General features: G+C 37.0%; 2 protein-coding genes across 2 annotated transcripts; one reads left to right on the top strand and one right to left on the bottom strand.

Annotated features, from left to right (window-relative positions):
• The first annotated feature begins 5,231 nt into the window (after positions 1-5,231).
• Positions 5,232-7,790, top strand: Jasper (JIL-1 anchoring and stabilizing protein). The gene is made up of 2 exons (XM_067763683.1): positions 5,232-5,994; positions 6,173-7,790. Exons 1-2 carry the CDS (start codon positions 5,376-5,378, stop codon positions 7,189-7,191), a joined length of 1,638 nt encoding a protein of 545 aa, XP_067619784.1. The 5' UTR covers positions 5,232-5,375; the 3' UTR covers positions 7,192-7,790.
• spn-A (RAD51 recombinase homolog spn-A) lies at positions 7,497-9,249 on the bottom strand. Its single transcript, XM_067763684.1, has 5 exons — positions 9,003-9,249; positions 8,474-8,938; positions 8,326-8,417; positions 8,146-8,275; positions 7,497-8,088 (listed from the first exon to the last, which is right to left on the bottom strand). The coding sequence occupies exons 1-5, from the start codon at positions 9,105-9,107 to the stop codon at positions 7,840-7,842; spliced, it is 1,041 nt and encodes a 346-aa protein (XP_067619785.1). The 5' UTR covers positions 9,108-9,249; the 3' UTR covers positions 7,497-7,839.
• Positions 9,250-21,732: the final 12,483 nt, after the last annotated feature.

Below are 21,732 nucleotides of genomic sequence, written 5' to 3'. Positions count from 1 at the left end.
TATCTAGTCTGTAAGGGCTTTAAATGTCATAGACTGAAATAAAGAAATATAAATAACGGTATGGCAAAGCTTCTGGCAAAACAACAAACATTATGAAACTTCAAAAATCCCCAATACGTCAAAAAATTTTGAGTGGAACTACCTTCTTCTGTGTATCATGGTGTAACCGTTCTGGGCGTAATAATTTTTTTGAAAGGTTCCTTTATTTTTTCAATGAAAATGTTCACATTTTCGTTAAAATAATGTATGTCAATTTTCGAAAATTTTGACTTTTCTATTTCTTCAGCAAATAGGGTATTGTCAAAGCGGAACTTTTTTATTTCTTTCACGAGCTTATTGCATCTTTCCTGCGCGGATATAGATTTGGTCTCCAAACCGGGGTTGGACCCACCCAGGGTAATTTTTTATGGTAATTCTTTACTTTAGGGACAACTGCTAAAACTCGGAGATATTTGCATACAAAATTGAAAATTTTTATGTGGTTGTTGTAATTGTGATGATTTTGCGTACCCACAAGAAAAACTGTGGGCTAAACAGCCCAATTCTAAACGAAAATTCCGTGCGAGTTTTTTCCCTTCTCCCATTCCTCGTATTCTAAATAAAAATTCCTTGTGAGTTTTTTCACTTCTCCCTTTCCTCCTATTCTGAACAATGTTCGAAAAAGCGGAAACCGGTTATGGGAGAAAAGTAGGTATTATGAATGTGAGGGAGAGGGAGATTTCTCTGCCATTTCATAGGAATTTTTTCACTAGTTAAATTAAAGGGAATGTATCAAAATAGTTAAAGGAAAATGGTTATTTTAAGACAGAACACTTATTTGTACAAATTTGTGCTAAAATATGTAATTAAATTCTACCACAATATTCTCACTGTTAATACAACAACAACAACCACAATAGTCTTTATTTTAAGTACAAAATATATCATAAGCAACAGAAGAGCTTTTGGTATATTTGATGCAGCCATCCAGAAATTTCGCAAGGATTTTTAAGAAGGCTTAAATAGATTTTGGCATATAGTGAAAGGCGAACTCAACTCGACTTGGACGCCAGAAAATTGCTTTGCTGAATGAAAGCAGGCAACTCCAGTGGATTTGTGTTATCCCGCCGTCTTCTTCTTCTTATGCTACTCTGGTGATGTTGCTGTGGCACAAATTCATTACTCATTTCAGTGAATAACACATGAAATGCAATACTGTGCATTGTTTATATTTTATTTCTTAATTTCAAACAAATTTGCAACAATAATTAAATTTTTCAATTTTTTAAACGAAATAAGAAATGCGCAACGAAATTTCAATTCACAAAACAGCTGACATCGAAAATTCGAAATTCCTATTCCCCAATTGGAGGAATTTTTCCGCGGGAATAAAAAAATCCGCGAGAACAAAATTCCGCGAGAATATTTAGAATTGGTCTGAAAGTGTTTTGCGCGGACATAGATTTGGTCTCGAAACCGGTGTTGGACCCACCCAGGGTAGTTTTTTATGGTAATAGTCTAGTTGAGGGGTCGACTGCTAATACGCGTCCAAAAATATCGAGAGAGGTGTCAAGCGACGCGTCTTTATTAATAATCCGAAGGCGGAGAATAAAAATTTTAACTCGTTCAAAAGATATTAACGAAAAACCGAAAAAAGACCCGCGGGTACATCCGAAACCGGGTGTGGGATTCATAGTATTTTTGCGCAGAACATCTTTCTGCGTTGGCGGCCTTTGGCCGCGCTTATAAAAAATAACCCTGGGCTACGCCATGCCAAGTCCGGGTGTGTGGTATAACCGTGGCTACCGCCACAGAGATGCACAATTTTGTTTGTGCGTACAAACAACAAAAACCACCAACTTCAACTCGCCAACTTCAACTGCAAATATCTCCAGACAGAGTGTTATGGATACGCATCTTCGGTGGAAGCAGTAAGGAAGGCGGTCGGCATGATGTGGTGGTGCACAGTGGCTAGTCATTGTCGGCTGGGGCGGGTCCTTGCCAACCTTACTGTTCCTGCGCCATAATCAGAAAAAAGGTCCTATCGTGCCTATCAAAACTAGCTGTCAAAAAGCGCAGAGACGACTCAAAACGCTTATAATTCAAAATAAAACAACATCCGCCCGAACCGGATGTCACGGACAGATCGTTAACATTCAAAAAAATTCAAATTCAAAAAAAAACTCAAAAAAATCTAACGCAAAAAAAAATTTACCGAACCGGACATGGCCGGTTACTAACTCTGAAAATCAAAAAAAAATACTGAAAATAAATACAAAAGGGTATAAACAAAAAGGGCCGAATATAACTTGGGGGCGCCGCGAGTGTTGTTGCGACGCCTGGTGCTTGTACCCACCCTCAAAATCCATGGCCACCGACGCACCTAATCTTTCGGTGGCCCCTTACCTGGTAACCCTACGTGCCTTCTAATTGAGCCAGAACACCAGCATTTCCATTTTAATTACAAAGTTTATTCAAATTTCATTATTATTAACGTATGTATGCTACAAAAAAAATTTTACGGTAGTACAGGTTTCTTAACCAGGGCTACCGCCTAGGCTCCAAAGCCAAAACAAGGCTGCTTATAGCATCGTCCCAAGACAACTTCAGAACAAAAAAAAATGTTGAACTACGAGCAGCTATTTACGTTATGAAAATGTATGTAAGCGCGTGTAGCATATAAAGGGAGAGAAAAAAAATGATCCAACAGTTTCCCACTTTATTGGGCCGAAATTGAAAACGAAATCTAATATGAATATTTAAGTCTGACTAAGTTTGTCCTGTTGGGAGTTCCTTTCTTTTCTCTTACTTTTGCTCGTAATATTTCAAGCTATACCTATATTTATTTCACCCCCTTTTTTTTTGATAAGGGTTATAGACGATTGGTGTGAAAAAAAAAATTTAATTAAATGTGCTTATGGATAGTAAATAGACTACATACAAAGTAAAAATTTGGTTTAATGCCCTTTTTTTTGTTATTCACAAAACATATTTTAGGGCTATAAAGTTTGGATACAAATTCCGATAATTGGGGCCCCCTTACAAAATTATTATGTTATTGTAGTAGAACTTATTTTGAGTTTAACAAAATAGCAAATTGGTATAACGCACTAATATGTAATATGTACTAAGAAAATTTGTTATAAAAGCAATTAAGATTAAATTTGGGGTAAATCATACTCCTCGAAGAAATCGTTTCACATATTGAAGTAGAACGTAAACTTTTAAATTCATAGTAAAATTAACGGAATCGTTTTACATGCTCAGGTAAAACGTGAACTTTTAAATTTATAGTAAAATTAACGAAATAGTTTTACATGTTCAAGTAAAACGTGAACTTTTAAATTTATAGTAAAATTAACGAAATCGTTTTACATGTTCAAGTAAAACGTAAACTGTTTTGCATTTACCAGTATTTATTTTTTTTTTTCTTGCTTCTAAGTTAATTAAACCTCTTTAACTTAACATTACGTTACGTCTACTTTTTTAACTTTACTACAAGTGGATGCTGCTTGCTCTGTTTAACTTAGGTATATGCATGTATGTATGTATTACATGTTAAGATTCTATACTAGGGTTTTAGCCTTAAATTTGAATATGTTTGTATATTAATAATATATGTTGTTGCAGAGTCATAAAAAAAATGAAAGAACAAGGTTGAGGCTACAAATACGTATATTTAGTCAGTATCGGGACGAACTCACCGCTTTAACCGCTGATATTCGTTGTCGTAATCGGGATGGCCGCAGGCCTAGGTTCGCTGTCCTGCGGTTGTTGTTGTAGCTGGTATTGTTACGCTGGTATCGTTGTAGCCTGAATGGTCGTAGTTGATAATGTTGCGGCTAGTATTGTTGTAGCCGGTATGGTCGTAGCTGATAAGGTTGCGGCTAGTATTGTTGTCGGTGGTACCGCCTGCTGTTGGTGTTAATATTAGTGGCCGCAGGCCTATCGTCGCGGCCCCGCTACGTGCGTTGCAACTGGTGTGGCGGTACGTCTGGTGGTTGTTGCGCTCGTGGTTGGCGCTAATGAAGGGGTTGGGGCAGGTACTACCGATGGTGATGCCCGTGGTAATAGTAGGCGCCGTTGGTGGTGGTTGGCGCTTTGGTCCGAGGTAACCGAATGACCCGGGTGGCGATAAAGCTTCGTGCTGGCCTTTACGAGCCGGATGACTTGGCCATTTCGACGTTAGTTGTATTACGCGACAGCGTACTGCTGGCCCTGGAGGCGGAGGTGGTGTCGGACGCTTTTCCGCCGGTGGTAGTGTTCTTCGTAAACGTAGAGGAAGGGGTTTATCTCACTAGGTGTGACTGTGAACGCCGACCTACTTCAACTGGATCTTGGGTCAACACAACACAACAAAATTAGACGCGTAGAAGCGAGGTTTGTCGGAATGAACGGTTTCGGTACTTTGCGCTATCGGCTCCTTCCTAGTTTCTGGGCATTTACCTGTTTACGCGCACAGCCGGCGAGGGTGTTTTGTGATTAGTTGAGTATCGTTGGGGAGGCGCAGTTGAAGTGAGCAATAAAGTTACTGAAGCAGTATATTAACTGAGCTTGACGCCTTTGCTGTTGAAGTTGTGTCCCTAGGTGTTATATGATCCCTTATATATAATTGCAGGGCCGCCAAAAATTTTGCTCAAGCAATTTACCAACCTTCCTCCTTTTTTCTTGCCGGAAACACATGGCAATTTTCGCTAGTGATCGCCGTTCTTTTTTTCCTTGCTTTCGATACTTTTGGTATCGCAACTTTCGCCCCATCACTAGGTGTGTTCGCGCGAACACGCTCCCAAGTGAACCGTAACCGTAGACCGTAGCAGCAGACGCTGACAAGAGATAAAATTTATCTTTTCCGCCTTCGGATTATTGTTCTCGAGATTAATACGCGTCTTTTGACACCTCTCTCGATATTTTTGGTAGCGTATTAGCAGTCGACCCCTCAACTAGACTTTTACCCGGTTTTCTATGGTTACACGTTCTCTGACCGTACTGCATGAATTAAGCTGGAGACATTGGTGCTTTATCGGTAACCTTATAACAGCTGATTCGACCAACCTTATGCGAATCAACGCAATCGATTATTGGTGCCGCTAAGGTCGTAACCGTATCGTAGCCAACCAATTGGGTTTTGGTTTACCCTCGTAACGATAAACAGCTGATTACGTTAGCGATACGACATACGGCACCAATGACTTCGGCTTAAAACTAGTCAGTTATTATCGATAAACTGGGAACCTGAAATCGAACATGTCAAAGCAACCCTGCTAGACAATAAATTGCCGCAAAAAAGTGGAGAAAATCGAAAAGTTGACTGAAAGAAAAGCGCACTAAACAAAAGCGTGGAATAAATCTCATATAAATAATTTTTTGTTCGGAAATCAACTAAAAGTACAATCGAAATGGGCAAAGAGAAGAAACAATTCAGCATTGGCGATTTGGTATTCGCTAAGGTCAAGGGGTATCCGGCGTGGCCAGCAAAGATTACTAAGTATAACAATAAAAAGTACAGCGTGTACTTTTATGGAACTGGCGAGACGGCAAACATCAAAGTTGAGGATCTTTTTCAATATGCTGAAAGTAAGGAGAAATTCGCTACTGATAAGAATCTAAAACGTACGAACTTCCGTGAGGCCATTGATCAAATCGAAGCAGCGCTGAACGGAGAGGATTCGGCCCCAATTGATTTGCCTGGTGCTACTGCAGCTGTGGGCGAAGTTCAAGATGATAGTGCCGAGGGATTGGCAGACGTCACAGCGGATAATACGCAAGTGGACGAAAGTGCATTACAAGGAAGTATGGAAGATGTTGCGGATTCTGTAGTTTCAGTTAATGAAGAATTGAAAGCAGTTAAAACAAAAGAAGAAAAACAAGTACCAGTGGTTACCTCCACCACAGACAACACCGAACTAGTTAGTCGCAGTGGTCGTAAAATCAAGACAAAACGATACATTGATGAGGTACAAGATGGGCCCAACCTATCCCATTCCCCACCAACCAAAAAGAAGGTGCCAGCAGAAGGTAAGTGCATTTTAGTTTACATATGTCCAAATGAAGGTATTTATTTAATAACTTAAAAAAATATATTCCTTATAAACTTTGTTATATAGTTTAAGATATCCCTTAAGTTATTTGGGAATCATGACATATCAAATAATCAAATTAATGTTTCTTTTTGTGCATTTGTTCTTTTCTACAGGGGTTGCTAGCGAAACAAAAAAGTCCAAGAAAGGGAGTAGTTCCTCCAAGCCAACAGCTACTATAACACCAACTGTGAAACCCTCCGGTGGAAATAAGAGTGATATATACAATAATTTGTTATTGGCATTTGTGCCGCCAGCAAAATGTGTTGGCATTAAATTGGATTACGGTAAACCAGAATCATTTGCAAGTACGGCTGAGCTCGCTCAGTGGGAAGAAAAAGCTCGAAAAGAAGCAGAAGAGTTAAAAGAAAAATTAGAGATTGGACAAATTAAGTTAGAGGCCGTAAAAGATCGTGTAATTATAAATCCACCACGTGCTAAAATTCATCAAGATGCCACAAATAGATTTACTAACCAAATGATAGAGCAAGAGGATGCATTATTTGTTGAACGGGATTTTATACAAATGTCCCAACAATTGCGTGAGAGTTTGGGACTTAAGAGCGCTGATGTTAATCGTTGTGTGGAATTACTTAAACTATACAAAGACTTTGAATTGACTCAGCTTATGTTGCTGCGTAATCCAGATTGTGTTGATATTATAAGACGCTTACGGCGCTATGTCGGAAACTTAAAGGAATGGTCTTTAACCGCAGAAGAAGAAATTGAATTTAAAGCCAAAGCAGAAACCATACGTAATGAAGCAGTTGTCATATACAATTATTTCAAAAAACTATTCAAAATTGCTGCCGATCAGCAATTCTGGGAACCATTCTGTGATCAAGTAAAAACTTATAAGGAATGCACAAAACATATTAGTGAACAAAATCGTATCACAATGACCGAAAAAACGTATATGAATGTTCTTGCTAATTACAACAAAGATGGTAAAGGAAAAGACGTAGATTCGAAAAGCGATGCTGGGAAAGAAAATTTGAATGAAGAAAAACTCATCAAACCGAATACTGCTCACAAGCAAAAGTCCGGACCTAGTGAGGAAAACGAGTCGGAGGAACTGGAAGAATCCATAGCCAACAATGAAACCAATTTAATAGAAGCGACTATAGAAGCTTAAATATCTGTTTATATGACAATCCATATAAATAACCAGATAATTTATTGGCAAACCAATACCGAATTTTATAAAATAAAAATAAGACACCATTCATACTAAGACAAGAAGTCCTTCAGTTTTTTTTACACTTATGTATGCATTTAGTATGTAATATGTATATTTATATACTTTTTCATCAATAAAATATATGTATGTAGTACATACATATGTATGTGTATGAATGTATATTGTGGCAAAATTTTCCGAAAATAGTTATTTCAGATTAATATTAAGAAATTGTTTATAAATTAGGATGATGTTAATCAAATAGTTCATTAATTCTTCATAGCATAGGATTCTTTCTGCCAATCAATTATCCTGGATTATGCTGCAGTCTTAAGTGTTTGAGCTCATTCACCAATATCTTTGGTACAATTTTGAAATCAGTTATTAAATTACTATAAGTTTTCCAGTTGAAACCATAAGAGAAGCAAGTTTTGGAAAGCTTTAAACTGAAATATAATATTTATTTTAAGAACTCCAAAACTATTCATACCATATTTTGAAGTTTTTATTTAACAGTAAGTACACATAATAAACTATTAATACACAAGAAATAAGTTTTTTTCATATATTTCTTATGTACCAACAAAATATTAGCCTAAAGAATTATTCCTTTGCATCACCGATACCGTCAGGTAAAATAGCAAACGTCGCTTCACTCTCCGGCAAGCAAGGAGAATCATAAATTTTGCAAATGCGGGTATCCCCGCGACCCTTGCGTAAATAAAGACGAGTTGTCGAGGCATGCGCAATAATATTACCGCCAATTGGTTTCTTTGTATCCGCGGCGTACATAGCTGGTCCATTGTCAACAGAAGCCACTACTTGATTTGTTATAATTACAGCAACGCCGAACTTAAATAAAAATCGCAGTTTAATAATGCAAATAAGTCTATCTGTCACATGACGAACCTCATCGGCTAAACGTAACAAAAGACGCAGGAAACGTGCCAAGTGCATTTGACGGGCAGATAACTCACCACGTCCTGCATAATCTGTACGATAAAGAGCAGTTGCACTATCGACTACTAAAAGCGCATATCTAATCAATTATTAACAATTAGTTTAAAAAAATACTGCATAAAAAATTACCTTGATTCCACCATCATGGCGGCAGCTTGTGTTAGCAATTGCGTCTGATGATCTGTATTGTAGGCGCGAGCGCATGCTATATTGTCCAATACCTATAAAACTTAGAAGTTGTATAGAGAAATGGTTCGTGTGCATCTTCTATGTATACCTGCTCTTTTACTAGTTTGAAGCGTTCTGCAATGGCAGTCAAACGCTCCGGTCGAAATGTACCCTCTGTGTCGATATAAAGACATTTACCCTCTCCCCCATTTTGGCTTATAGGTAGTTGACATGTAACAGCTAATGTGTGGCATAGTTGAGTCTTGCCACAACGAAATTCTCCAAACATTTCGGTAATGGATCCAGTCTCTATGCCACCACCCAACAATTTGTCAAGCTCTTTGGAACCAGTTGTCAGCATAACAATCTCTGAACGCTTTTGATAAATAGATGTGGCAGTTGCGAAACCCATTGGAACAAGTTTAACAGCCTCCGTCAGGATTTTATCAGCTTTTGTCTCAGAAAATCCGCGTATTTGTAGCAACAGTTTCTTAGGTGAGAAAGCGACTGACTCTACGGTATGGAATCCAGCCTCTTGCAATCGCTTAATATCATTGTTCGAAATACCATTTACCTAAAGCAATCAAATAAATTTAAGGGATTAAAAAATAAATATATTTTTTAAACTTGACCAGTACCTCCAGCTTAGTGATTGACACAGGTCCGAATTCGTCTTCTAATTCCAAGGTGCAATCTACTGTAGTAGCCGAAACTATATTCTGCTCCTTTTCCATATAAGCCATTACTAGTTTACTAGGAAGTTAAGCTTTTTCAACCGATAGGAATCTTTTGTTGATATACAAGGTACTTTATTTATATATTTCTTTCGAGGTATCCAGTAGCAAAAGTTTAAAATTGCGCTTCTGCCTTACAGCAACAACATACCTATGTAGTGATTGTCAAAATCTGCGTGGTTAGGCGATTGAAATGGAGAGAAAACTAAAACCATTGTGAATGATAACTAATTCACAATGACTAAAACTTTGCAATGACCTGCAGTTACCCAACGACGTGTGTAAAACGTTACGCGTATACGTATGCCGTACGTACACAAATTTGTGCAAAATTTATGACCGTAGTGGCGACGAAAAAAATGTCGCCATTGACCTGTTTGAATGCATGCATATAGAAACATCAGCTTTTTCTTTTTTAATTTTTGATGTTGTAAAAGGCTGGAATTAATATTAAATACGTATAAATAGATTACATATCTGCACTTTTACATAATTATTTCGAACTATTTTCTATTTTTCAAATTTTAATTAGGTGTTTTTGCAAGACGCACACATCATTATAGCTGTGAAGTTGCATTTTATTTTGCTGTGTTTATTTTGCGAATTTTAAATTATAATATCTAAATTGTAATACTAGTTTGTGACAAAAATAAGTGCGAAAACCTAGAGTTCATTTTAATACAATTGGTTTGCTTTGAAAAGTTAAGATTTTGTGAATTTTTAAAGTTTTAAATCAATTTCTTATTATTTATTTTGTGTTTGCCGAGTCATTGTGCATTTGTGTTTTTGTTGCAATTTTGATTGGCACCTTTTCACCTTCCAATTGTTTTTGTGCGCACACTTTTTGTTTTTCTCGCAATTTACTGTCTTCGCAGCTGTTTGCGTCGCTTTTTAAGTGTCAAGTGACAGTGACTCTAAAACTGCTAGCTACCGCTAAGCTCCCAAACTTTCAGAGTTGCTTTATATATAACCTTTCTCATTCTCAGTGCTATTTCAACTGTTTTTTCTTTGTAATTTACAAACATATCTTTACCATTTCTATATCCTTGTACTAGTCTATTTTCATTAACTTTTATAAAAAATGACTTGCATTTTCAAAAACTGTCAGGTAAAAAGCGAATCCGAACGTTTTGTCTCTTGCTGGCTTTGCGATGGGCTCGCCCATGGAAAGTGCGCGGGACTGACGACTAGAGTTGTTGACACTGTCAATGATGGGGAGAAGGGAGTACGTTGGGCATGCATTAAATGCAGATCAACTGAGGTTGACCTATTTAAACTGTTTAGACAAACACGAAATGCGTTTTCTGAAATTGCTAAAGAGTTTTCCATAATCACGGAAAAGTTCAATCATTTACTATCAAAACGTTAGAGGCTTAAATACTAAATTAACTGACTTATATTTGAACACTATTCACTGTAACTATAATACTATTGATTTTACCGAAACATGGCTGAAACCCAATGTTTTAAATTCCGAAATTTTTTGCGGTGAGTATCAGACCTATAGAAATGATCGCTTAAATAGGACCGGAGGTGGCGTCTTGCTAGCTGTACATTCTTCAATTCCATCTGAAGATGTTAATTTAGCCGAAGTTGATTCCATCGAGTTTAAATGCATCCGAATCTTATTAGGCCGGGGTCATATTTACTTAGCCGTTTGCTATATTCCACCGTCTTCTGATCTATCAGTGTATATGCACCATATTTCACTGCTACACTGCTACAATCAGTCAATCCGATAATAAAGCCCACGGACTCAATGATTGTTTTAGGCGACTTTAACCTGCCTCATATATCTTGGAATACCGTTGATCACAATATTGTCCCCGTATCATCCAAGATGCACAACAATGACTTTTTGGATGGAATTACTGATCTTTGCCTTAATCAGATCAACTTCTTTCCGAATAAGTATGGAAAACTCTTAGACTTAGCATTTGTTGACGACATATCTAAATTCTCTATAAATCGGTGTGAACCTCTTGTTTTGCCAGAAGACGTTTACCATCCTTCTCTTGAGATAACTTACGAAATCATAAGCAACGAAGTCGGCTGCTCTAACCTAACACGTGTCTCTACCAGATGCTTTGATTTTACCAAAACTAATTTCAACAATTTAAATAAAGAGCTTTCTGAGATAACGTGGCCTCGATATAAAGAGGATGTAGAGGAAAACGTTTTACATTTTAATAAAACCATTTATACTTTATTTGAAAAACATGTGCCCAAACGCACATGCTCGTACATTGAACCAGTGCAAGCCTGGTTTACTAAAGATTTAAAAGCTTTAAAAAATAAAAAATCACGTTTATTCAAATTATATAAGAGAACCGGTTTACATTCTCATTATGCACAGTACGCTATTTTCCATCATAAGTATTTTGAACTTAATAAAAAGTGTTATAAAGCTTACATATGTAAAATTAAAAGAAACATTATTTGCCACCCGTCGTCTTTTTATGATTTCGTAAATTCTAAACGCAGGACTAACGGGTTTCCTTCTGCCATGAAGTTTAGAAATAGCATTTCCAGCGACGATCAAGAGATTGGAATTTTCTTCGCTCAATTCTTTCACTCTAATTACTCTGCTGTGGTTGATTCATTACCTACAAATTATCCGTATGAGCTCCATTCTAGTAACTCAATATATGCCCCACATTTGCTGCCTGAAGATGTTCTACTACATCTAAAGACCCTAAAAGAATCCTTCAAATACGGTCCCGATTTGATCCCAACATGTTTTCTTAAAAAATGTGCGGAATACATTTACCAGCCCCTTACTGATCTGTTTAACCTCTCTTTAAAAAATGGCATTTTCCCGACGGCTTGGAAGGAATCTTTTCTTATCCCACTCCATAAAAAAGGAAGCAAGTCGTTGAAAACTATCGTGGAATAGCAAAGCTCTCCGCTATCCCTAAGCTTTTCGAAGCAATCGTTACTAATGATCTTACATTTTCGATTTCTACATTGATAGATATTTCTCAGCATGGCTTTTGTAGAGCCAAATAAACCACAACCAATTTGCTTGAATTTACAACTCACGTCTTTAATGGGCTTAGAAACAATCATCATACCGACGTTATATACACTGATTTCAGCAAAGCATTCGACAAAGTACGCCACTCATTACTTGTTTATAAACTCGAATTGCTTGGTTTTCAACCTGGCCTAACTCGCTGGATATCCTCCTATCTTTGCGGTAGAACTCAAAGAGTCATTTTCAAAAACATTTGTTCGAATGTCATCGATGTTCCCTCCGGTGTGCCTCAGGGCAGCCATCTCGGTCCTATTCTGTTTTTGATCTTTATAAACGATGTTTCCACAACTATAAAATATTCTAAAATTTTAATGTATGCCGACGACGTAAAACTTTTTAAGTCATACGCGTCGGTTGAAGAACGTCCTGTACTCCAGGCGGATTTAAATCGTTTAGTTACTTGGTGTAATGCGAATTGTATGCCTCTCAACATAGAAAAATGTAAATCCATGTGTTTTTCACGTGGGAACATACAGCCAGCTTCCTACACAATTATTGGCCAAGCTCTGGAAAGCGTTTTTGTTTTTGTCGACTTGGGAGTAACAATGAATTGCAAACTTAGTTTCAACCCTCATATTAACGCCACAGCATTTGTGAAAAAATGGGCAAAAGAGTTTAGTGATCCTTACGTTACAAAAACCCTTTTTACATCATTGGTGAGGCCGATATTAGAATATGGATAGATAATTTGGAATCCGCGTTATCAAGTTCATGTGGATAGACTAGAATCAATTCAAAAACAGTTTTTACTTTTCGCCTTGAAAAATCTTCAATGGGACTCTCCGTATAATCTTCCTCCTTACACTAATCGATTAAAACCAATAAATCTTCCTACACTTGCAAGTCGTAGAGAAATGCTAGGTGTACTATTTATGGCTAGACTTTTAAATGGATCTATTTCAAGCCCATTTCTTTTGAACGAAGTAAACTCGAATGTTCCATACCGAGTTTCAAGGCATTATAAACCTATAATTCTTAAACAATGCAGAAGCAATTTCCAACTACACGAACCTTTTCAATGTTTGTGTGAAGATTATAACTCTCACTCGAGAATAATTGATGTTTCGGACTCGCTCTTTGCCATAAAAAATACTGTTCTATCTTCTCTTAATAATTAAAAAATTATATTTATAATTTTAGTCTATTGTATTTTGTGAATCTATATTTCTCAGCTGATGAGTTTCTCTGTAGCTGAGCGGTGATCTCGGCGCTTAAGAAGCCACTACCTCTCAAAGACTCGGTAACAAAAAAAAATTATAAATAACACATAAATAAGAATTAGGATACAAAAAAAAAAAAAAAAAAAAAAAAATAGTATGTATGAATTAAAAAAAAAAAACAGGATTAGCCTGGTTTCATCGAGCCACTTGAGGGCAGTGCGCTGCCACAACGTTCGAGAAAAAAAAATGCAAACGGTCAAAAATTAGCACACAAAATATTTAATAGGCAACTCTGTCTAGTGAGAGAGCTGACACGATATTACGGAAAAAGTCAACATTGTTTTGATTTCTACTTTCCGGGCTACGTACGTACGTGCGATGCACGTCGGTTAGTTTTCGTTTACATCATTGTAAACTTTACCAAGTAGCGCAACTAACAGCTGATCGCTCAAAATTTGCACACACACACAAACATCACTAATGGCCATATTACGGAAACCTTAGGGAAATTGAAGTTAAATTTTTAAACAGACATAAAATGTTATAATTTTGGAATATATAGCATCTAGGACACCTTAATTGCAGTAATTGAAGGAAAATGTTTGCTTATACTCAAGTATTTAATTATTTTTTCTAAATTTATCTTTAATATTGATGCAATGATTGATCCAATGCAACTCTAGTCTTCCTACTGTTCTTCATTCCACTCCATTCGAGTGCCTATTTTCACGGCCTGCGAGCCTGCGAGTGCCTTCCACTCTATTAGCAACATAACCTCGAATTAAGCTGCCAAACTATATAGTAAACAATGGTACAATGGTTTACATCCATGGTTCAACTATATACAGGTTGGCTCATCTGTAAAGCAACAAAATATGTCTGTTCAAATTGTCAAAATCTGTGTATTGGTGTTGGTGCGAATGGTATGGAATGGAAACATAAAACTTAGCAGTTTTTGTATGTGTAAGTAAAATGTTGCCAATGTGTTGGTTTCATTTTGAGTTTGTCATCTCCTTTTGACAATCCCTTCGACCATGCACTGACATAAATAAAATCAGCTGATGAGATGAGCCAACCTGTACATAATTGACCCATGGTTTACATCATAACATCATAGATGAATGGGATTTGTTGTCACTTTTGTTTCGAGAGAACGCTGTCAAAATACACATTTTTGTCAATGATGCCACTCCAAACAAAAATGAATAGATCTGAATATGGGAATTTTTGACATATATTTCGGCGATTTTATAGTTTCAATTATTTAATAAAATGATAGTTGAAAAATATTAATTTCTTTAAACTTATTTTACAATAACAAGACTAGTTAGAGTTAAATGTAAACAAATCTAAGTAAAATTGACATTTAGATTAAATTAATTAGGCAAATGTTGTAACGCATTGAACTCACAGTGACAACCAAATATTCTTTTGAAATTTGAGTAAATCGGACCTAGAATATAATAATTAACATCATTTAGTTGATAGGGCGTATCTTACATGTCTAACGTTTCAGGTTCTGTGATCAAAACGGACTGGTTGCATCGGGACTTCATATTTACATAACTTGTTTTTAGTGATAACTTTTGAACGGGAAATAATACTTCTAACTAATAATATTTACACTAAAAAAGTATTTTTATTTTCTTCCCCATAATTTTTGAACGCATTTCTGCAGTTGTAGGTCAAACTAAAGTTTACCGACATTTTTCGCCAGTTTTTTTCGAGGGATTTATCTGTGATTGTTGCCAGCACAAATTTGAGCAAAAATCCTTCATGAGAACATAAACAAATGTTTCGTATCAAGTCATCTTTGGTTTAAGGGCCAAATAAACGTCCTTAACCCTAATGCCATAGTCGTAACCATACCAGAGCTGTAAAAGATTGAATAAATTGAGTGTGCATTCTCTCAGCATTCTTTTAAAAAAACTGTGATTTTTTGGTTGCTATTATAAATCTCCATTCCTGAATGGCTCGAAATACTTTAACTCAAAGCTAAAGAGTGTGTGTTTTGGAATGGTAAAACATAATTCAATATAGAGTGTGAATGTAGGAACCATTCACAATCTTTAATGAATGTAAATTTGAAATAAATGTACACTTTTTTTCCATTCAGTACTAAATACTTTTTCTCCAAGGTTATTTTTTGGTATACTTTCATTGCCATCAGATATGTTAAATCAATTTAGGAGTTGGGTGCAAAAAAGGCGTAAAATTTATCAATAGAAATAATATCCCCCTATAATTATTCAAGTAGTTTAATATTGTAACGAATTTACTGCAAACCTCTTAATTGCAACCTTCTGCTAAGTTCGAATCACTAAACTGTTGAATAAACAACTCCAATATTGAATAATAGAAAAATTGCCTTTATTAAAGTACTTCACAATAAATAATACTGCTATTGCTCGCCAGATAGCGTCTTAATCAAAACTGACTCTAGCGCCTCTATCTGTCGCTGCCTTTTATACTCTTTGATCTCCTCGTTCGCATCTTCTAGGCGCTTCCATTTCCAGAATCTACTAGTTGGCCATCAGCTATCAAATTTCTCAGCTGTAACTAAAATTGCACAATTTTATAGCTTCTCTCATTGCATACTTTCGGGAGTATCTCAGATATATGCATGTGGTTGTGCGTTGCTTCTCAGCTGCGTATACGTACATATGTGTAGACATAATGATTTGTTCGTTTATGTAGATACAAGTCACTGTCTGCTTTATTGTTGTTGTGACTTTATTTACTTAGCATCAGACTAGGGATGTGAGTATCACTTAGTGCCACTCATATTCGTCACTTTTAAAGCTCTGAATCTTTACCCTTTCAATGTATTCCACGGGTGCGTCCGCATTTGCAAGATGTGCCAGCCTTTTGTTACGGTCTGCTGTTATGGTATACGGTTACGGTTCACTTGGGAGCGTTTTCGTGGGAACACACCTAGTGACTAGTGATTGGACCAAAAAGTTGCGATGCAAAGGTATCGAAACAAAGAAAGAAAAAAATTGGCGATTACTAGCGAAAAAGAAAAAGGAAGAGATCCACGAGTTTCCGGAAAAAGTGACTTTTTTTGGATTACGTTTGGGGCAATACCACCGTTATTAACTTAAAAATATCACTTAAATCATAAATTGTGATAGCAAAATAATTGGCTTACAACAATTCAATTAGTTTTATTCCGCGATACAATTCCATATCGATCGGTTACTAGTAAGATGCTTCCTAGGTGGTAAAATACGCGAAAGTTACAAACTATATAAGCAACATTTGCAAATGATCGTGCAATTATAAAAATTCGCGCATGGAGGAGCAAATGGCTGGCGTTAAAATGAGCAACACAATCTCTGCGCTAGATTTCTAACAAGTTACAACAAGTCAGGAAGGAATTGCATAATAGATGAAATATTACCGACAAGCCGCAAGGAAATATAGCACCCAAGAGAACGGTGGTAACCACAACCAACAGGGCCGATTCATATAGGCCGCTGCATTAACATCCACTTTGGGTAACCACAACCAACAGGACCGATTCATATAGGCCGCTGCATTAACATCCACTTTGGGTAACCACAACCAACAGGGCCGATTCATATAGGCCGCTGCAATAACATCAACTTTGGAAACGACCATCAGGGCCGACTCGTATAGGCCGGCTGCGACATCACCTACTTGGACCACAACAGCAGGGCCTCGAACACCGGCCTGCTGCAACGAACCTCGCAGCGGTGAGTCCGTTCCAGTTACGACAAAACCACAATTTTTTTTTTGGAAAAAACATGAAAATAAACGAGTAAATTTTGTGTCGGGTATTAAGGGTTTGATTTGCTAAAACCAGAAAACAATAGCGAACATTTCATACTTACATAACAAAAATATGTCCTTTACAGTAAATTTGCATACCCGTCACTCTAAACTTTGATGACTTTTTTTCGTATATATTTTTATACCTCTGATTTTATATAAACCTGCGAGAAAGAAAAAGGCAGCGAAAAATGAATTTGTAAAATTTGTTAGCCATGTTCCTCATTTTGGGTTTGTCGTGAAATTGGATAAATGAAACAAATTTAACAGTTGTAATGTAACTCAGCTTTGAAAAGAAAAACTTTATAAACTTTACTTTTACCCTGATTTTTGTATAAAACACAAAATGTGCTCATTAACTCATTCTACTTATATCTAATACTATGTACGTATGTAACTTAATGCATTCAACCAAATTCTTACTTTGTATGTAGTATACTTACTATGCATAAACATATTTATTTACCCATTTTTCTCACACAAAGTGTTTATACTGAGTATCAAAAACATAAATATATGTATAATTGAAAATATTACGAACAAAAGCCCCAACATAGCGAGCTTAGCTAGACTTAAGTATTCATATTCCCATTTATCCCCGCATACCTTCACGCCTTAAATAGTAAAAGTTAACATGCAATGGTCTTGTGAGTTATCGTGTTATATTGCCACACTTAACAATTTTTACGTGTTAGGTAGCACCAAAGGTTTCATTTTCAATTTATAGTGGATAAAGTGTGAACGGTTGAATTAGTTTTCTCTCACTTTATACACTATATACATATTCGTAATGAAAATAGCTATTCCGCATACTATGAATATATTAGAATTAGATTATATACCCGGTTGCATAACAATACTACAAAGTCACAATTGAAAATGATATGAATCAAATACACAAAATTAAACCAAGTCTAGCATTTAGTTATACCAGTTAGTTACGACAAAAAAAAACGATAACACTTAGTCTAGTATACATACATATATACAAAATACAGAAAAAATGGGAAACGACCTTATTAACTTATAAGTAACGTAACTCCATAGCGTTTTTTTTTGCAAAACATTCCTATTTATTATCTTACCACATACCTACAATGTACTACATTTGAATTTATGTACAATTAATCGTAATCGTAAGGATAACTAATAAAAAAAAGCAACAAAATAAGTTTACACATATTTGATAGAACGACTGCTAAATTACAATTACAAGAAAAAAAAATTGCAACAAATTAAAATGTGTTTAAATAAATTTAAATATATAAAATAAAGAAAATAAAAAAAAAGCAAAATCAAATCTAAGTTAAATTCTTATGTGTAATAAAATAAAATAAAATAACTAAAGACACTGAGTACATATAAGAACGCCTATTTAAAACAGGAAAAAGACAAATAAATTAAAATAATACGATACGAAAGCTTCGCCACACTTAGAAAGCGTAAAATATTCACAAAATTATTTTGCCATGTGCTGACCGGGTAGTTGGTCGATAAGTATGTGGGACTCAGTTAAACGGCAAGCAGTGTGCAATTAAAAGGAGCACTTTTACAATTCAGTATTGCTGGTTTTTACTGCTGTCGGCTTTATGTGTCGCTTCTTTTCTTTTTCGGTGAATGCAGCTTTTCTCTTTATATATAATTTCACGTTTTTTTGTCTGCGTTGTCGTTGAGCCAAAAAAAATATGTATATGCTCTATCTTTCTGCTTCACGAATTTTTTTCCACCTTCTTAGTTTTCAAGCCCGGAAACGCATGCCAATTTTTTCGCTAGTGATCGCCGGTCTTTTTTTTTTCTTGTTTCGATACTTTTGCATCGCAACTTTTTGGTCCCATCACTAGTCACTAGGTGTGTTCGCACGAAAACGCTCCCAAGTGGACCGTAACCGTAGACCATATCAGCAGACCGTAACAAACCTGCTTCGCTTTGAAAACCTGACGATGAAGCGAACAGGAAACCGGATCCTCTGTGGGAAGCCACTGCCAGGGACCTCCGACGACAAGCAACGTGGGGCACGACTCACCCCTGAGATAAGGGTCTCAAAGTCCTACTACGGAGCTAGCCGGGCAACATAGGTCCATCCAAAAAAAGGTTAAGTCAAATTGGGGATTAATTCTGTTTCCTAGTTTAAAAGGGCTTTGCGGCAATTAGACATTTGTTATGGAGAACACGTCAAAACTCCGAAAGATGATTTCTAGTGGTTATCGCCCCCACAGAAAGGCAAACCAAAAAAAGGTGTAGACATTTCGATAAGGAGAACTCGTCCAAACTCCGAAAGGCTAGTACAACCCAAGCTTGGACTGCCAGGCTGTTCACGGTTCTCGGTGAGTACGCGTGTGAACATCCTATGACGTCATTGCTCGGGGAGAATACTGGGCGAGATGTCCCCGACCGCCAAAACGCCCAGACAGGGTAAAAAAAATCAAATTTGTAAGTTTAAAAAAAAAAAATTATTTTATAAATTTGGAAAAAAAAAATGCCATTACTCCCGGAAGGGATGTTTCTGGTGGGCATTCGCCCGAACGGTTGGTCATTCGACATTATAATTGAAAAAATAATAATTAGTTAAGTCGTAATTTTGGGTATCTCAAAAAAAACTTGTGCGTAAAGCAGTTAAGGGTTAAGAAAAAAGACCTGAATTCACCCCCTTCACCCTATAGTCTAAAAGATGGTTTGGAAAAAAAAAAACGTATAAATATATGTAGAGAAAGAACGAAAAAAATGTTGCGCGAGGGAATGAAAAAAAATTCGCGTACACAGGGGGTGATGATGGGAATGCTGACAAGAAGGCAATAGGGCTACAGGGAGAAAAAAAAAGAAAAAAAAAAAAAACACAAACTCATTCATACTTGTCCCTAGTGCTCCCAACCGCAACGCATAAGGAGGTCTTAAGGGACTGGTTGGGGTCACTAGGGTCAATTTCCTACACACACAGGTTGGTCCCAACACACCCAACCGCAACGCAGAGGCGGTCTCTGGGGACGCGCTAGTGGGACTGGCTGGGGGTGCTGAGGCCTCCCGTCCATTCACCCGGGACACCCCTCCTGCCTCCGCCGTATGGGTGGAGCTGCTTCAAGGGCCGCTCCCCAGACTGGTGTGACAGGAAGAGGTGCCACTTGAATCCCAGATCAACCCGTCACAATCTAGGTGGCACTATGTGTTGCCACCTGAGACGTTGGATGAGCTGGGATCCTACAACTCACACACTCACTCATACTGAACACTACAAATTCGGCAAAAGAAAGAAATTATAAAAATTAAACGTTACAGAAAAAAAACCCAATTAGCGGACATATATTTAAACCAGAGCCGACTAACGGACAACTTCTGGTTACAAAAACCCCAAGTCTACAAAAAAACTAAGTGCGTTCAGCACTGCCCCATCGGGTGAATACCAAAATCCGGAGGACTGACGTGTAGTCACATGGCTCCGTCAGCTACTGCCCCCGATGACCAATCTGAACAACCTGATCCGTCAACCATTCCACCGAAACGCAGGTGGCTGCTCCTGCGGCTGCTCACCTCGGACTAGTGGGACGGTCAAATTCACAAGTTGACCAGGAATGACCAGCGCGACAGCGCCTCGGGCCCACGTTGGGCGCCATCTGTTATGGTATCGCATCTTCGGTGGAAGCAGTAAGGAAGACGGTCGGCATGATGTTGTGGTGCACAGTGGCTAGTCATTGTCGGCTAGGGCGGGTTCTTGCAAACCTTACTGTTCCTGCGCCATAAACAGAAAAAAAGTCATATCATGCCTTAAAAAAAAAAACTCAGCTGTCAGATTCAAAAAAAAAAAAAAAAAAAACCGACAGAAGCGCAGTGACCGACTCAAAACGCTTATAAATTCAAACTAAAACAACATCCGGCCGAACCGGATGTCACGGACAGACCGTTAAACATTCAAAATTTAAACTTCAAAAAAAAAAAAAAATCAAACGCAAAAAAATTTACCGAACCGGAGTTATTAACGCTGAAATTAAAAAAAAACGCTGAAAAAAAGGAAAAGGGCCGAATATAACTTGGGGGCGCCGCGGGTGTTGTTGCGACGTCCGGTGCTTATACCCACCCTCAAAAACCATGGCCACCGACGCAACTAAAATTTCGGTGGCCCCTTACCTGTAACCCTACGTGCCTTCTAAATGACGGAGAAAGTCAGCAGTCCCATTTGATAACTTATTTATTTATAATTCATTATGCAAATAACTTAAGCAAAAATTTTAAACTTTAAATTTGAAAGTTCTACAGGTCAAATTTATTTATTTTCAACATTCATAAATTTCAAATCTGAGAGTTCTAGTGTTTGCGAAAAATTTCAAGATACTCAAGATAATGTCGTTTTTTGTTTATTTCGGATGAAAAATAAGTTTCTTTGATTTCGTTGCAAAAATATAAGCATGCAAAAATAAAAATTTTTTTTATAAAGTATTTCCGAAATTGTTCTTAAACACGTTTTACTATTTTCGGAGGTGTACAAAATAAAATTTTTTCTACTTATGCGATGGCGCAAAATTAATCTCAAAAATACTGGAAAATATAAAAAAAGCCGTGCCATTTTGACTAACAATAACTGTTGCACACAAAAGTGGAACGATGTAAAGAAAAATGTATAGAATTTTAAGCTTACAGAAATTTGAATTTTAAA

This window comes from Eurosta solidaginis, chromosome 1, assembly GCF_040869045.1.
Source record: "Eurosta solidaginis isolate ZX-2024a chromosome 1, ASM4086904v1, whole genome shotgun sequence".
NCBI lineage: Eukaryota > Metazoa > Arthropoda > Insecta > Diptera > Tephritidae > Eurosta > Eurosta solidaginis.
This window is presented reverse-complemented; position numbering and strand designations above follow the sequence as displayed.

What these genes read in the sequence shown, in the direction of transcription:
- spn-A (XM_067763684.1), bottom strand. Translation starts at nt 9,107, where the DNA reads ATGGCTTATATGGAAAAGGAGCAGAATATAGTTTCGGCTACTACAGTA. An exon ending in TGTCAATCACTAAGCTGGAG is followed by an intron (nt 8,939 to 9,002) that starts GTACTGGTCAAG and finishes TGATTGCTTTAG; the next exon opens with GTAAATGGTATTTCGAACAA. An exon ending in GCCATGATGGTGGAATCAAG is followed by an intron (nt 8,276 to 8,325) that starts GTAATTTTTTAT and finishes ATAATTGATTAG; the next exon opens with ATATGCGCTTTTAGTAGTCG.
- Jasper (XM_067763683.1), top strand. Translation starts at nt 5,376, where the DNA reads ATGGGCAAAGAGAAGAAACAATTCAGCATTGGCGATTTGGTATTCGCT. An exon ending in AAAGAAGGTGCCAGCAGAAG is followed by an intron (nt 5,995 to 6,172) that starts GTAAGTGCATTT and finishes TCTTTTCTACAG; the next exon opens with GGGTTGCTAGCGAAACAAAA.